The sequence below is a fragment of the Lagenorhynchus albirostris genome, chromosome 12, assembly GCF_949774975.1.
Source record: "Lagenorhynchus albirostris chromosome 12, mLagAlb1.1, whole genome shotgun sequence".
Taxonomy (NCBI): Eukaryota; Metazoa; Chordata; class Mammalia; order Artiodactyla; family Delphinidae; genus Lagenorhynchus; species Lagenorhynchus albirostris.
This window is the reverse complement of record NC_083106.1, coordinates 68,049,675-68,067,172: the sequence shown is the minus strand read 5'-3', so window position 1 is coordinate 68,067,172 and position 17,498 is coordinate 68,049,675. Positions and strand designations below refer to the sequence as shown.

The 17,498-nt window shown below is 41.3% G+C and overlaps 2 protein-coding genes across 2 annotated transcripts in view; one reads left to right on the top strand and one right to left on the bottom strand.

The window, feature by feature from the left end:
• Positions 1-202: 202 nt before the first annotated feature.
• GJB7 (gap junction protein beta 7) lies at positions 203-1,009 on the bottom strand. The gene has a single exon (XM_060167733.1). The coding sequence runs from the start codon at positions 1,007-1,009 to the stop codon at positions 203-205; it is 807 nt and encodes a 268-aa protein (XP_060023716.1).
• An 8,111-nt stretch (positions 1,010-9,120) lies between these two features.
• The window catches only part of C12H6orf163 (chromosome 12 C6orf163 homolog), a 46,981-nt gene continuing 38,603 nt past the window's right edge, over positions 9,121-17,498 (top strand). Inside the window, exon 1 of the mRNA XM_060167686.1 lies at positions 9,121-9,267. Within this exon, the coding sequence (XP_060023669.1) occupies positions 9,121-9,267 (147 nt within the window). The remainder of the gene's footprint in view (positions 9,268-17,498) is intronic.

Sequence of the window (17,498 nt, the reverse complement as noted above, 5' to 3'; positions counted from 1 at the left end):
GGCTTTCTTCAGACTAAGTTGCAATTAACCATTCAAACACAACTCATGTAGGATTCATGTGGATGAACGCTACCACCAAACAATGAGACCTCTGTCTAGCACATATTGAAAAATTTAAAAATTCCTCCCAAGTGACATTAAGGCTGACACCCTTCGTTTTCCAAGGAAGCCTATGTCTACTTCAGAGGGATGCGGGTTTGCTTTAAGCCTCTCGTGTGCCACAGAGTACCTTTGTTTCCCCTCCCTGGGCTGTGCTCATGGCTGAGTCTAAATGGTGCTTCTGGAGCAAGGGAGGGGCCCCCATCTCACCATATTTAACATATCTGAGGTTGTGGCACTCACACACTGAGGACTTGAGTTTTTTAGAGTATTTTTGGAGACAGCACTTAATAAAACACTTGAGGACCAAAAAACTCAGTTCAGTGAAATTCAACACAACGCACAGGCATGAGGTAATGACCAAGAAGAGGATGAAGATGGTTTTCTCCGTGGGTTTGGAGACGAAGCAGTCCACAGTGTTGGGACAAGGCTTCAAATCACACTTCATAAAGTAGGGAACACTAAAGCCACCATAGAGCTTGTAAAATAAAACCAGGAAGCCAATTTCAAAACCAGTTTTAACAATGAGGCTGATCAGGTAAGTGTACCACAGGCCCCCATCCATGGTGCCTGGGCTGACATAGAGTTTCTTCCTGTGCCTTTTCTCTCTACCCTCACGATAGGCTACATGTAGAACCACCAGAAGTGAAGGCGTGGAGACCACGATCAGTTGTAAGGCCCAAAGTCTGACCTGGGAGATGGGGAAGAAGTAGTCAAAACACACATTTTCACAACCAGGCTGTCTAACGTTGCACTCAAACTCTTTCTGCTCATCTTTCCATACATGCTCTGCCGCCACCATGTAGACCAGCAAACGGAAGATGAACGTGACCGCCAGCCAGATCCGCCCGATCCCAGTGGAGTATTTATTTACTCCACTCAGGAGGTCTCTGAGGAACGTCCAACTCATGACTTAGATTCCAAAGAAGGCAATATTCTGCAAAAGAAAACAGTTTCGTCATGATTCATTTACTTCTATTCCATTGATCATTTCTACTGTCTTACTTGTAGATTATGGAATTATGGAAGATAAACTTGACTTTTTGCATTATTACAACCCTGGATGTTCAGGGCTCTCTAAGAATCCCATGGGATATGCTTGCTTTCATACAAGGAGATGACACAGCTGGTCCACAGGATGGAAATGAGCCCATGCCCAGTTTAACTTGGAATTTGGTTTGTCATCCCACACACACTAGCCCATTCCCAGACAAATCCTTCTACTTTTTGGCTTCTCTCTAAGGATGGTTGGGTTCTGTGGCTGATCTAGAAAGAATTAGATATGAATCCCAAGGTGACCTTGGTACCTTGAGATATCCCTCACATGCCAGCTTCTCTTTTTTTTTTAATGTTCTTTTTTAATTGAAGTATAGTAGATTTACAATATTGTGTTAGTTTCAGGTGTACAGCAAAGTGATTCCTATATATGTTTATTTCAGGTTATTTTCCATTATAGGTTATTATAAGATACTGACTATAGTTCCCTGTGTTCTACAGTAAATCCTTGTTGCTAATCTATTTTATATATGGTCGTGTGTGTCTGTTAATCTCAAACCCTTAATTTATCCCTTCCCACCCTTTTCCTTTTTGGTAACCATAAGTTTGTTTTCTATGTCTGTGAGTCTATTTCTGTGTATTAATTTTTGGATTCCACACATTGAAGTTGTAGTCTCTACTCACTTTCTCTAATTTGTCAGTGCCCGTCCATAATCCCTAATCCCTAAAGGTTATTCCCTGTCCCTACTGCCTCCTGTGTCCCGTATCTCATCCCAGCTGCTTGCCTACAATTTGATAGTGAGAAGTGAGGCTCTCCACTATGAACTCCCTCAAACTCATGCTCCCTCATCCCTCCAGATCTACTTACATCGGTGCCCAACTTACCTTCTTTACCCAGTTTGGAGGGAGAGGGTTGGTCTCTTCTCACCTCAAAATGATCATGATCATTCCAGCTCTAATCCCATTCTTGATCTACCCATTTCCCCTGCTCTGAATTCTGTATCTTCACCCTCCACTGCTCCCTTCCTCTCAGTGTATAAACGTGCTGAAGTGTTGTCCATTTTTAGTGGGGGAATCTTCACAGCTTCTCTTTCTGACAACCTCTATCTTTATCCCTTATTTCTACTTCCTCAACTATTATTTACTCATCAACTCACTGAGTCTAGTTTTTCTTCTCAGCATTGCACTTAACTTCAACTACCTCTCAATTACCAAGTGTTCTGGACACTTCAAATCTCCTTTAATTTTCCTGTGGTGTTTGATACTGTTGCCTGCACTTGTGTTTTTGAAACTCTTTCAGCCTTGATTTCCATACCACTCTCCCCGCTCTTTCTGTTATTCTGATCCTCTTGATTGTACCATCTTGGTTGTCTTTGCCCAGCCCTGAACAGCTCTGTCCTCTGCTCTTTTCTCCCTCCATATGCCCTCCCTGCAAAACCTCATGCATTCCTACAGATTCAACTACTGCTTTCAGGTTCTCGTTTCTCAAATCTTAGGCTCCTCCCCAGACTTCCAGATCTCACTGCCTCCTGGCTATTATCTAAATATCCTACAGGCATCTCAAACTTGATATGTCTGTAGTTCAATGTATTATCTGCTCTGCTCTTTGATTTCCTTATGTGGTTAAACAGCATCACTAACGCCCAAGCACCCAGGTCAGAAATCTCATATTCATCCTAGATGCCTCTCTCACGACCCTTTTAAAATTGCTCACCAAGTTCTTCTGATTCCTCCTAAATATCTCTCAAATTCACTTCCAAGTCACTGCTGAGCTCTCTCTCACCCATACAGCCCTGCCACTGCTTTCTACATCCGGTCTCAGCATCTCCTCCGTTCCCCTCCTAGTACACCCTCAATGCTACTCAGTTCTCTTGCGCCCCTCTCCGTCTCTTTTGCTCGTTACCCTACAAAAGTGGATAGGAAGCTAGAGAGCCTTCTTTTCCAACTCAGCGACACTGTCTTTCTTGCACTCTTGGCTTCCATCTTGTCATGTAACTGAACTCCATGGGCTGGGCAGTGATTTTTCTTTCTTTCTTTCTTTCTTTTTTTTTGCGGTACGCGGGCCTCTCACTGCTGTGGCCTCTCCCGTTGTGGAGCACAAGATCCGGACGCGCAGGCTCAGCGGCCATGGCTCACGGGCCCAGCCGCTCCGCGGCATGTGGGATCTTCCCGGACCGGGGCACGAACCCGTATCCCCTACATCGGCAGGCGGACTCTCAACCACTGCGCCACCAGGGAAGCCCCTGATTTTTGTTTCTTGAGCCTACAGTGTGCTCAGCCTTCTCTGTTTAGTGCTCTTTTGAGTTGGTCTCTCACAACCAGCCTGGAAAGTGGGGTTTTTGTTGGTTTGTTTATGGTGGCGGTTGTGTTGTTCTTTCAGATGAGAAAGCAGACTCTGAAAAATAAAGCCACTTCCCAAGGTCACAAAATAAGAGGCAAAGCAGGGTTCACATCCAATTTTCGTTACTCTAAAACAGAGTTTCTCAACAGTGGCACCATTGACATTTGGGGCTGGATAATTCTTTGTTCCAGCAGCTGTCCTGTGCATTGTAGGCTGTTTAGCAGCGTCCCTGGCTTCTCCCAGCTAGATGTCAGTAGCACCACCTCCCGCCCTATTTGTGACAACCAGAAATGTCTCCGGACAGTTCCAAATGTACACTGGGGAGATGTAGCAAAATCTCTCCAGTTGAGACCATTGCGTCTCTAGTACAATCAGAAGATGTGGACTGGAGCTCCAGGTCTGCCGCTAAGATACTTCATGATTTCTCAGGTGAAAACCTTGCCATTTCAGGTCCTATCTCCTATTACAAAGATGGATTACATCTTGCCTTCTCTATAGACTCCGCCAGAGGAGCATCATGGAAATGATGATGTGAGGGGAACCAGAAGGTAAAGAAAATGGGGATATTGTGATAGTAGCGTTCCTGCCAGAGCTCGTCACATGATCTCCTCCAGAGGGAACATTATGTAACAAGCTCACATGCTAGAACCCTGACATGTATGAAGGTTAAGAGGTATTTTCAGAGACAACAATGTACACAATGCCCTATTCAGCAGGGAATAAATACTTCAATGTCCTTGGTTTTCAGAACACAAACAAAATTGTATTAAATAAAAAGGATTCTCAAATCCACCTGAAAGGTTAACATCTCCATGAATTATTAAAACAAAGCCCCAAAGATTAAAAAGGGGACAAAAGGGTCTTATGTTTCCCTATGACATGTGTCATTGGGCATTTGTCTGTATTATTCAGGAGGATATTTATGTAATGTTGCAAAATATTTAAAAGTACCCTGTTGGACATTTCAGAGAACGGATAAAGGTAAGAGATTTTCTTTTTTTCAAAAAGAAAAGTAGTAAGAAAGTGACTGGTGTTTGAATAGGATCAGAAGACGCCATCAAATGTGTTAGGACTATGAATTTCACCTGACTAATGTCCATCCTATTTTGAAGTTCTCTGCTGATGGAAAGGCAATGGCTTTCCTCAGGAGGGAGGGGTGTTCTAATATGAGTCCACTTTTAACAGGAGTGGTTTACCATAGCGGATAAGAGCCTGAACACAGTGTTGGACTCCTTGGGTTCAAGTCCAAGTTCATCTGTGATAATAATAGTACCTACCTCATGGGGCTCAAAACAGAGACTGACACACGGTAGGTGCTCAGTAAGCATTATCATTATAATTTTTAGTTTTTCCATTAAAAACCTTTTCTTGGTGTCAGAGTGAAGTCTTTCCAATTGCGAGGTAAGTATATATATTTTTTTCTTTTTTTTTTCTCTAGCTCTGTTCCTATGAAGGATAATAGTTAGGAATCTCCCAGTAATAGCCCTTTAAGCATTTGAAAGCAGTGAAGTCATCAGCTCAACATTTTTATCTCTTAATAATGTAGATTGTCTCCTTATTTTTAAAAAGGGTCTTTAATTTATCCCTTTTATTAAATTACTAAGGATTACTCCCAATTTTTAGAGTTTCCGTTTACTATTTCTAATGTACAAATTATCCTATGACTCTCTCCTTTCTCTTAAAAAGCAGCAGTTAACTGCATAGGAATTTAGTTTGGAAAACATAAATATTTTCAGAAAGTAAAATATTCAATATTCCAATATGAGGAATAATTTTGGAAATTGGAAATTTCCCCCAAACATTTGATCTAAATTAATTTTGTCTGTTATGTATTACAGACAAAATAAGTTGAACAGAGTTCTGTGGAATATAAGTGAAGTGTGTATTGGGAAATAATGTGCATGTGTACGTTTCTCTAGGGGGAGTGGATTTAAAGAGGTTGGGGAGAAAGGTTGGAACTTATATTCTGGAGGGCTTTGAACACATTTTTTTTTTTAACATCTTTATTGGAGTATAATTGCTTTACAATGGGGTGTTAGTTTCTGCTTTATAACAAAGTGAATCAGCTATACACGTACATATCTCCCCATATCTCCTCCCTCTTGCATCTCCCTCCCACCCTCCCTATCCCACCCCTCTAGGTGGTCACAAAGCACCGAGCTGGTCTCCCTGTGCTATGCAGCTGCTTCCCACTAGCTATCTATTTTACATTTGGTAGTGTGTATATGTCCATGCCACTCTCTCACTTTGCCCCAGCTTACCCTTCTCCCTCCCTGTGTCCTCAAGTCCATTCTCTACATCTGCATCTTTACTCCTATCCTGCCCCTAGGTTCTTCAGAACCACTTTTTTTTTTTTTTTTAGATTCCATATATATGTGTTAGCATACGGTATTTGTTTTGCTCTTTCTGACTTACTTCACTCTGTATGACAGACTCTAGGTCCATCCACCTCACTACAAATAACTCAGTTTCGTTTCTTTTTATGGCTGAGTAATATTCCATTGTATATATGTGCCTCATCTTCTTTATCCATTCATCTGTGGATGGGCACTTAGGTTGCTTCCATGACCTGACTATTGTAAATAGTGCTGCAATGATCATTGTGGTACATGACTCTTTTTGAATTATAGTTTTCTCAGGGTATATGCCCAGTAGTGGGATTGCTGGGTCGTATGGTAGTTCTATTTTTAGCTTTTTAAGGAACCTCCATACTGTTCTTCATAGTGGCTGGATCAATTTACATTCCTACCAACAGTGCAAGAGGGTTCCCTTTTCTCCACACCCTCTCCAGCCTTTATTGTTTGTAGATTTTTTGATGATGGCCATTCTGACTGGTGTGAGGTGATACCTCATTGTAGCCCTGATTTGCATTTCTCTAATGATTGGTGACGTTGAACACATTTTAAAGAAGTTTATTCTTTGTTCTGTGAAAAAAAAATGGGAGTGAGAAGAAGGTGCCGGGACAATCAGATTTCCACATGCAAAAGAATGAAGTTGGATCCCTTCCTCACGCCATTAAAAAAACTTAACTCAAAATGGATCAATGACAAAAATATAAGAGCAAAACCCATAAAACTCAAAATCCTCCACCAGCTATTCTAAGGTTCTACTACTGATTAAGAGAAATTAAGAATAGTATCACAGTCCTCCCTAAAACATGACGTCCTGGAGTGAGAGCACTGTCAGGCTAAATTAAGTAACTCAGAATTTGGAGAAAAATACCTCCTTTGAGTGTGAAATGAGTAAAAAACGTCATGGGATGTTATTTATAGAAGAAACCCACCCCAGAGAGATCATCTGTCCTGTATTCCTGGGATAAACTGGAAAAATACTAGAAAGTTGGTAGGTATGTAGATTTAAGGGTGTAAGATTATGCAAGACTTCCAACATCAAGAAGAGAATTGGAGGGCTTCCCTGGTGGCACAGTGGTTAAGAATCCATCTGCCAATGCAGGGGACACGGGTTCGAGGCCTGGTCCGGGAAGATCCCACATGCCGCAGAGCAACTAAGCCTGTGCACCACAACTACTGAGCCTGTGCTCTAGAGCCTGTGAGCCACAACTACTGAGCCCACATGTCACAACTGCTGAAGCCCGTGGTCCTAGAGCCCGTGCTCCACAACAAAGACAAGACACCGCAATGAGAAGCCTGCGCGCTGCAATGAAGAGTAGCTCCCGCTTGCTGCAACTAGAGAAAGCCCATGCACAGCATCGAAGACCTAATGCAGCCAAAAATAAATAAATAAATTTTTTTTAAAAAAAGGAAGAGAATTGGAAACGTTTTTCCAATCATAGCAACCAGAAGGTACCTGAGTAAAGTGGGTAGTAAATGAAGAAACAGAGAGAAGACAACCAACCATGTGGTCCTGTGAGCGGCATCAAGACATGGCAGCAAAGGTTCACAAAAAAGTAGAGGTCTGCGTGAAAGATAGGTGAACAGAAATGACCTAAAATGGCATGGACCTGTTAAGAGTCTACACAGTTCTCCGGGTAGGGAGAACACGGTAATATGCAGATACCACTCTCTCTTCTGCAACTGAGGATCCTGGGTTTCCTGGGACAACCCCTATTGCAAACATGCTGAGCTATTGTCAGAGCTAGTGAGAATATGCGCAAGTCTTAGGTTTAAAAAATTGAGTCCCAGTAACCATCTGGTAGGACGAGGATAGCTAATGCATCTGGCTCCTATACATCCTGGATTAAAGGTCCATTACAATCATTTGATTCTCATGACTCCAAGTGACCAAGCAACCTTCTGAGGAATTGTTTTCTTGCTGATATTCCTTAAGCTGTGCAATGAAATCCTCTTGAGATTAGATGCAAGACTTCCAGTCCCTGGAGAGTTGCTTTATAAATCAGGCTTCCTGGGGCTTGGCTAATGTGGATGGGTCCCTTAGGGATGACTCCACTCAGGGTGTACTAACTATAAACCTGAGCTTCTGAGCCTTTGGACCTGAGCACCAGCCCGCCCATTCTTCTCTTATTGCAGGATGAGCCTTTGCCATGCCAGCAACTTCTCGCCACACAGGAGGCTGCACTTCTTGTGTGGTTCAGGCATCAGGAAGCAAGTGCCCTCTCTGGGCTCTGAATGGGCACAAACACTGTCCAAGAAACCCTGGCACTGCCAGGAGCAGGGGACCTGCTCTGTTGTTACCAAGGAGTGCTGTTTTGAAACTTGCATTAGAGGGGCACCAGATATCGAATGCCACACACACCACTGGTGACAAGCCCTGAAAAAGCCATCAGCCTCCATACCCAGCTTCTTTTGCTTCTCAGTAATGATAATACCTTGGATATTATTATCCCTGGATAGTGCTTGACCGTTTCCAAAACATCTCACAGCCTCTCATCTGACCCCCACCCCATCTTCTGTAGTAGGCAGTGAGCGGTAGGACCCTTAATGCACTGAAGAAGAAACCAAAACTCAGGAACATGGCTTGTCCACAACGCACAGTAATCAGTAGAAAATCCAGCAGCAGAAGCCAGGTCCTGCAGGATGGGTCTCCAGCTCCCCCTGGAGCTAATTTCTGTCCAACCTTGCGCACAAATCATTTAACCCCCAAAGAAAACAGTTTCCTCTCGGGGACCTCTTTCCATCTCCGAGGCCCATAGAACATGCTGACACGTGTGAACACTTAACCCCTTGTTCGATTTTAAGGCATTTTCATTTTTAGAGATGGCCTATTTGGGAAATGCCCAAAGCAGAAAGTTTCTCAACCCAGGACCTGTGGCTCCTGAAGGGCTGTTGTTGGATTCTCAAGGGTCTATGAGAAGAGTACGTGTGTGTGCTTTTGGTCTAGGATCTTCAAACAAGCCAACAGAAGCACCGCTGAATGACCAGCTCATAACAAGGGCAGCCTCAGGATTTCAGCACTCATATTTACATGTTTGGCAAACTACACAGCCTTCAAGCCAAATCCAGCCCACCGCCTGTTTTGTAAATAAAGTTTTTTGGGACACAGCCATGCCCATTCATTTACGATTGTCTTTGGGCGACTTTTATGCCCAAACAGCAGAGTTGAGTAGTTGCAATAGAGATAAAGCTGCTCTCAAAGCCTAAAATATTAACTATCAGTCCTTCTGCAGAAAATGTTTATTGGCCTCTGGTATATAAATCATGTTTAAAAGCATCTTGCAACCAAGTTGCAGAACTTTAATCACCTAGGCCTGTGAGCAGCAGCACAGGATGGGTTGTGCTCAGGAAAAAGCCACACGAAGCCACAGGGAGAGCCGCGGGAGCCAAGGTGCTGGTGGCTGGAACGGGGATGGATGGTGGATGAAGCAGCCAGGACCAGCCCGGCACGTCAAGCTGGCCCATCACGAGGGCTCTGCAGTCAGAACCTCATTCTCGCCATGAGTAGCGATTTCATTTCAGCAAAACGACATCTTTTGTCTGCTAAACTTTAATTAGTTTAAATTTAATTTATTGGTTTCGCAACGTTTGGTTTTTCTTTTGTAAATATAGCCCCATAAAAGCCACAAGTCTAAAGATTAGCCTGTAGATGTAAAATTATTTTACGCCTAATTTTATGTTTTATACATATCAATAACAGTATACTAAAACTTGAATTGTCAATACTGAGGGTCCATAAATAGTGCTGAGTAGAACAGTACCCACCCAGGCTGACTCGTGTCCATATGTACCACGTGCCTGGTATTTCATTTTCCTGTGTGAATAAAGGTGTTGCCATTTTCAGAGGACCCCCTCTTAGGAACAGTGCAAAGGTTGTCCTCAGGCCACACAGAAAAGGCCACTGAAGGGTCCTAGGCTGTGCCTCTGTGCTCCCATCACCTCACTTACATCAGTCCACACCCTGTGCTCAGGCCAGGCTTCTGCCCTGGTCACAGGCTTCCGAAGCCCTTGTTATCCACACGTTCCAAATGGGCAACTTTACTTAGCGGCAGCTCATCCAGAAAGGGCATCTGTGATGCGGCACAAAACTGAAAAGCAGAATGTCTAAGTCTGTCATAATTAGGATTCCTTCCCTGAGGGAAACTTTTGGGAAAGAGGTAATGACTACCCAATTACAAGAAATGGCATTTTCCCATTAAATAAACAAATCCTACCATAAGAGAAATAAGCTTAACTTACCTCTTGACACAGATGTGAAGATTAAAAAGAAATCCAGTCCGCTGCTCATTCCATTTAAAAAAACATGAGTTGATTATATCATTTCCCCGAGAGGGAACTGGTGTTTTAAGCTGAGGAAAATGGAGTCCAGTGGTTTCCAAGGTAGTGTAAGCAGAACAGGTGTAACCTGATCATTTGTTTTGGCTCATAACTTTGATGTGAATTCTTATGTCTCTGCTGTTTAAAATATATGTTAAAAGAGAAGTGAAACTGAAAAACCAATTCAAAGCCACTGACGTACACGCAGTTCATTGAACATGCCTTTTTATAAAACCTTGTCATCATCTAAACAAAGAAGCTGGGACAATGAGGGAGGATGTTTCATCTCTTTAAATGATTTCCCAAGGTTATTTATCAAAAGCCATCTACGGGGAAAAAATAGGCAAAAGAACAATTTAAGTCAATCTATCTTTGATGAGCTTATTTTAACTTCACTTCATGGGTCATAATCTTAGAAATCCAGAAAGTAAAAGGCATAGTAAGAATCACTTTTCTAAACCCAGGAAGCATTGATAACAGACATTTTCTATGTATATAACAAACAGAGAGAAAGAAAAAGTACTTTTATCTTTTTATGGAGCCATTTCTAGGCATGAGTTTAGCTAAAATTAAAGACGTGCAGAAATGAAAATGAAATCCTTTTCCTCTTGGAATAAGAATAACTTAGAAACAGAATTTTACAGTTGGAAATGATATTAGATGTCATGAAATTGAATGCCTTCATTTTAGAGATGAGAAAACAGAACCACTGAGAGCAGCCTGTTGCAGGTCCCAGAGCCAGTATATGAAGTGTAGAAAAGAGCTGGGCAGGAAACCCAAGTCCCAGACTTTTGCACTGTCATAGCCACCTCCACAGACCAGGTGGATTTCGGTTCTTTCTTACTGCTCTTAACATTCGTGACCTTTATAATTATTCCATATATTCATATATTTAATCCAAAATTCAAAGAGGACTACAGTTTATTTTGAAAAAACATTGATCTACATTATTAATTATATTACTGGATAATTACTGGATAAACCTCTTCCATACCCAATAAAGCAAATCTTGTTTGATTTGGTTTTGTTTTAACAGAGAGATCCCAGGATCCTAGAATACTGACCCAGTTTCCAAAGAGTTGATATCACGATAAGATCCCAAAGCCTTATCTCTGGAATTGATCATCCCTTTTAGTTCCCATTCCTTTGTTTAGCACTTATCAAACTTCATCCATGACCTTAAAACGTTACCTGATTGTACTGAGACAACTTCTGCCAGGAATAGTTGGTCTGAGGTGGTTTGTTGTTAGGGCAACCTTCAGGGTGGCCTTACTGAATCCCCAAGCACTAATGATTCAGAAGATCCCAGCCTTCCAGTAACATTAGCACTAACCCAAACAAAGGTAGCATACGATGACCCAGTATGGCAGAGGTGTAGTTTTCTAGACGAAGGTCCCTGTCCTCGAGGATCATGTAGCGTCTTGCACACCAGCTAGGGGAGGGAGAAATTGCTGGGCTGAGGGGGCTATCAGGAGAGGTTCTATAGAAGAAGAGGATATGGGTTGTATCTTTGTGGAGCAAGAGGCTTGTTCTTACATGGGTGTGTCCTGGACACAGTGCCTCCGATGAACCTGACACCTTCTCAGTTATGCTCACGATGCTTTCAGTGTTTTTGACAAAGAGATTTCATTCTCCCCGCTCCATTTTTTGTTTGGAAGAAGCAAACATAATAAGGACTGCAAAAGGAGTGACGTGTTGTAGTAGAAATAACACCATCTTGAAGTCAGAAAGCTAAGGGTGGGGAGAGGTAAGAGAAGCCAGAGCTGGAAAGAGAATGGAAGGAATGCTGTTTGTTCACCTTGTTCTCCTCTGCTTTCTCTTCACTGCGAGAATGTGTCCCTGCAGAACGTCAGCATGAGCAGAGCCCAGAACATGGAGGGAGTATAAGTCAGAGCCTTCAAATGTCCAGCGTGGCCCCCTGGATGAACCACACAGGGGTGGACGCTGCAGGAAAACCTGCTTGAGGATCGCTGTGTTAATAAAGACAACAGAGGTGTGTCGAATGCAGAGCCATATGAGAAGAACACGACCAAGGTCTAAGCGTTAACATCACAGCTGGCGGCAGTGATGGACGTATAAGCACTCCTGTGCATTGGGAACCCTCACGCACAGAGTACTGTGCTCTGAACTTGACTTTTATTGTTTCTTACCATAATGTCTCTTCCGAGGGAGGTCAGGAGTCTTTTCTCCTCACTTTAGACAGAGCTGGAGCACCGCGTTTTTTCTGGCCTCCGTAAGACCTTTGACAAGCTCAAGTAGGTCTAGAAGACAGTGACCAGAGTGGAGAGGGTGTCTCTAAATGAGTCTTGAAAATATGGATTGGAGGTATTTAGCCTGGAGAGGCGAGGTTCAAGGGAGTTACTTATCAGAATTTGTGTCAATTCTCTATTAAAATGTTTTTTTGCAACAGTACAGATCCCACAGACCGGAGTTCAGACAAACCAGGGTTGGAATCCAGACCTGTTTTTTACTTAACTTCATGAACTTGCTCAAGGTGCTTGAGTTTTCTGAGCCTCAATTTCCTTGTCTGCAAAATGGGAAAGGCATTCCCTTTATTGGTTTCCTTATAATGCTTAAATGAAATAATAACTGCTCAATAAATAGTAGCTGTTGTTATCTGTGTCCACTGAAAGCAATGCTGACTTTGGGTTGTGAGATCTCCTGTAAAAACAAAATGGGACCAGAAATGAGAGAAGTATGCATAGACTCGAAAAACAAAAAAATTACCTTTTGCACTGGGCAGCAAAGCACATATGGGGAGAACTGCCTCTGCATCTCCGAACAATTGCTTTCCAGTACAATTTGTGAACACAAGACACTTACATGAAGAAATAGTACCCATCCCTTTTTTTTTATTTTTTAAAATTTTTATTGGAGTATAGTTGACTTACAATGTTGTGTTAGTTTCTGCTGTACAGCAAAGTGAATCAGTTATACACATACGTATATCCAGTCTTTTTTAGATTCTTTTCCCATATAGGTCATTACGAAGTAATGAGTAGAGTTCCTTGTGCTATACAGTAGGTCCTTATTAGTTATCTATTTTATATATAATGGTGGGTACATGTCAGTCCCAATTCCCAATTTATCCCTCCCCTCTTCCTCCACTGGTAACCATAAGATTGTTTTCTACATCTGTAACTCTATTTCTGTTTTGTAAATAAGTTCATTTGTACCATTTTTTTAGATTCCACATGTAAGCAATATAATACGATATTTGTCCTTCTCTGACTTACTTCACTCAGTATGACAATATCTAGGTCCATCCATGTTGCTGCAAATGGCATTATTTCGTTCTTTTTCACGGCTAATATCCCATTGTATATAGGTACCACATCTTCTTTATTCATTCCTCTGTCGATAGACATTTGGGTTGCTTCCATGTCCTGGCTATGGTAAATAATGCTGCAATGAACACTGGTACATATGTCTTTTTGAATTATGGTTTTCTCAGGGTATTTGCCCAGTAGTGAGATTGCTGGGTCATATGGTAGTTCTATTTTTAGTTTTTTAAGGAACTTCCACTATGTTCTCCATAGTGACTGTATCAATTTACATTCCCACCAACAATGCAAGAGGGTTCCCTTTTCTCCACACCCTCTCCAGCCTTTATTGTTTGTAGATTTTTTGATGATGGCCATTCTGACCGGTGTGAGGTGATACCTCATGGTAGTTTTGATTTGCATTTCTCTAATAATTAGTAATATTGAGCATCTTTTCATGTGCTTTTTGGCCATTTGTATTTCTTCTTTGGAGAAATGTTTATTTAGATCTTCTGCCCATTTTTTGATTGGGTTGTTTGTTTTTTTGTTGTTGAGCTGCATGAGCTGTTTGTACAGTTTGGAAATTAATCCCTTGTCAGTCACTTTGTTTGTAAATATTTTCTCCCATTCTGTCGGTTGTCTTTTCATTTTGTTTATGGTTTCCTTTGCTGGGTAAAAGCATTTGAGTTTAAGTAGGTCCCATTTGTTTATTTTTGTTTCTATTTTCATTACTTTAGGAGGTGGGTCAAAAAAGATATTGCTGCGATTTATGTCAGAGAGTGTTCTGCTTATGTTTTCCTCTAAGAGTTTTATACTATCTGGCCTTACATTTAGGTCTTTAATCCACTTTGAGTTTATTTTTGTGTATGGTGTTAGGGAGTGTTCTAATTTGGTTCTTTTTTTTTTTCTTTTTTTAAATCAAGTGCTTATTAGGAGGAAAAGGGGTACATGTACAGAGACACACGGGCCGACTCAGGGAGAGAGTCACCTCTAATTTCATTCTTATAATGTGGGATGTTAGTTCCCTGACCAGGGATTGAACCTGCGCCCCCTGCAGTGGAAGCGCAGAGTCTTAACCACTGGACCACCAGGGAAGTCCCTACTCATCTCTTTTTAACATGGCAATTCTCAGTTATACCAGGAGCTCATGGGAGTTTTTAGCATCTAGAGCAACTCCAGGAACACAATAAATATTTCTTATGTATTTATTTATTGGAGTATAGTTGATTTACAATATTGTGTTAGTTTCAGGTGTACAGCACACTGATTCAGTTATACATACGTATTTTTTCAGATTCTTTTCCCTTATAGGTTACTACAAAATATTGAGTATAGCTCCCTGTGCTATACAGTAGGTCCTTGTTGCTTATCTGTTTTACATATAGTAGTGTGTATATGTTAATCCCATACTCCTAATTTATCTGTCCCCTCCCTAAATATTTCTCGGTAATGGTTGATGGGAGCAATATCAAGTGCTTCTGAGGTTTCACATTCTGGTGAGAATAAGCTGAAGGGTTCTGTGGCTGCCTCTTACCCTGGTGCTTCGTCTTAACTTCTGACTGATGTAGGGAAGGATTGAGGAAAAATGCTTCGTGGGTACAGAATAGCCGAGGCGTCAGAAAGGTCCCATTTCTATACCTAAAATGAGTTTTCAACATTTTTCAAAGGAAAATGTGAGCATCATTTCCTGATTGTAACCACTCCTAAATCAGCCCTTTCTGGACCCAGTTGCATGATGGGCTTGTCCCACACCAGGCGGCCGTCAGCAGAGACACAGCTCCCGGCCCCATCTAGGCACCGCATCTCCCCCCAGGTCACTGAAAGCACTCGCATTTTCAATATTTGCACTTAAAGCATCAAATATTTTCTAAGCATTTTCCACGTCTGGGAAATGTTTGAGATCTTGTTTTTCCTAAGAAAAAGAAAGTCACATATTCCCTAGCATCAGTCTAGCCACCAGGCTTTCAAAGCTTTCAGGGTTTGAGGGGGCTCTAAGTTAATCAAGCCATGTCCTCTAAACAAATATTACACTTGTATGCCAGATAAGCCTAGGTTTTCATCTCTCTTCCCTTATTATTTGAATTTTCTTTAAGAAAAGCAATAATATGAATGGCTTTGTGTGCATGTAATCGTTAATGCAGATGTTGGAGAATAAACAACAAATGTGTATCTTCTCCATCAATTTTTGCCAAATAGTTCCTAATTTAATCACTTGCATGCCTCCCCACCCTTCCAAAAAATAATATTATTTTAATAGTTAAATTCTAGATTGGAGACACAAATATAGGCAACAAAATCCCATTGTGTATAGAAGATCTATAGAAATCTGTAAATGTACCCTAGAGATTAATAATATGAAATAGAAATAAATACATACAGGAGTAAGGATCTCCCACCCCACGGTGGCTGGAATACTCATTGCAACTGTAACTTCATTATGTGCTTGTAATTGTTAGCTCGATTATCTCGCAGCAGTGTGCAAGTATTGGGTAACAGTGTCTGACATGTAATAGGCATTTAATAAATGTTAGTTAAATTTAGGATTGAAAAGGCAAGTAATGAATAATAGTTGATGAAATGATTTGAGATTCCCGCATGAAAGGGGATCTCAGTAGGTTAAAAGTAGGAGCTGTTGGTTATTTCAGCTGAATAGATGGGTAAAAATATTAAGACAAACATACATAACTATAGAAGATGAAATAATTAGGTCAAATACTTCCTCCAGTGCTTGACTAAACTTAAAAAAAATCACAACAAAACCCAACGCAGATAAAAAAGTACCTTGGACATATTTTTTTGTGGTTCAGAGAAGTACACACTTTAAATTCCATTCAGGGCTTAATGTCTGTGGATTGACAACCGTTCTAAGTTTTGATGCCTACGTATGCTTACCTTGTGCTCCTTGCAGTATAATAAACACAGTTAATTTTACACACAGCCTGCATATGGTTGTACATAGAAGTAAGACTATGGCACCCAGAGCCAATGCTTCACAGCCACAGCCTGAACCCCAGGGACTGTTCACCATCTCTAGCCTTTCGGAAAATCTGAAAAGGAAACCCAGCATGCGTAATGACCTCTGTCAGGCGTTTGAGAAAGAGAAGAAAGATTGTTGGGGGAGTACCACTACACACCCGCCAAAATGACTAAAATTAAAAAGACAGACAATATTAAGTTTTGGTAGGAATATGCGTATACTGCTGGTGAGAGTATAAATTGGTGCAATCACTTTGGAAACTGTTAAATGTAATAAAATTGAACATACACCCACTAATGACTCAGCAATTCCAATCCCAGCTGTATACATATGTGCATCAAAATACACTAACATTCATAACAGCATTATTCATCATAGTCTCAAACTGTAAACACCCAAATGGCCACCAACGTAAGAATGAGTACATGAATTGTGATGTATTCATATTGTCAACCTCCTTGTTGATCAAGCACAGCTTACAGTCTTGGTAGTGCGTCTAAGTGGGGAAATTAGGGAAGAGTATTTGTAGGATTTGGGATTCTGGGCTCACAAGGTTTATGCCAGGTCTTTCAAGGTAGGAAACTGGTTGGGACTAGGTCAAGTTCATGACACTATATTTTAGGATTGGTGGTCATAGCAAAGCAACATTCTGCAGATGAGTTTTATGAAGAGAAAACAATTGTCCTGATAAGTGAGTTGTTTACCCAGATTGGAAAACTGTTTGCTTATAGAAATCGGTTGGCAAAAATTTCCTGATGCAAACAGTAAACTTCTTTATTGATCTGCTATTGTATCTTCCTAATCTGGCTAATCTCAGCTATCAGTCCCATCAGTTAAGTTCATGCTGAGGCAGGAAATCTCACTTCTCAGGACAATGCAATACTATATAGCAATGGAAATGAACCACAGACTGATAAATGCATCAATATGAATGAATTTTAAAACATAATAGTTAAAAAATTAATATATGGTGATAGAAGTTGAAATAGCGGTTGCCAGAGAAGGGGTTGGATAGTGACAGAGAGGAGGTGTGGTGTGGTTCTGGGATGCTCTTCTGGGATATTCTAGCTCCTATTCTGGGTGGTGGTCACTTGAGTGTGTACACTTTGTGAGTATCCACCAAGCTGTTCACTTAGAATTTGTATACTTTCCTT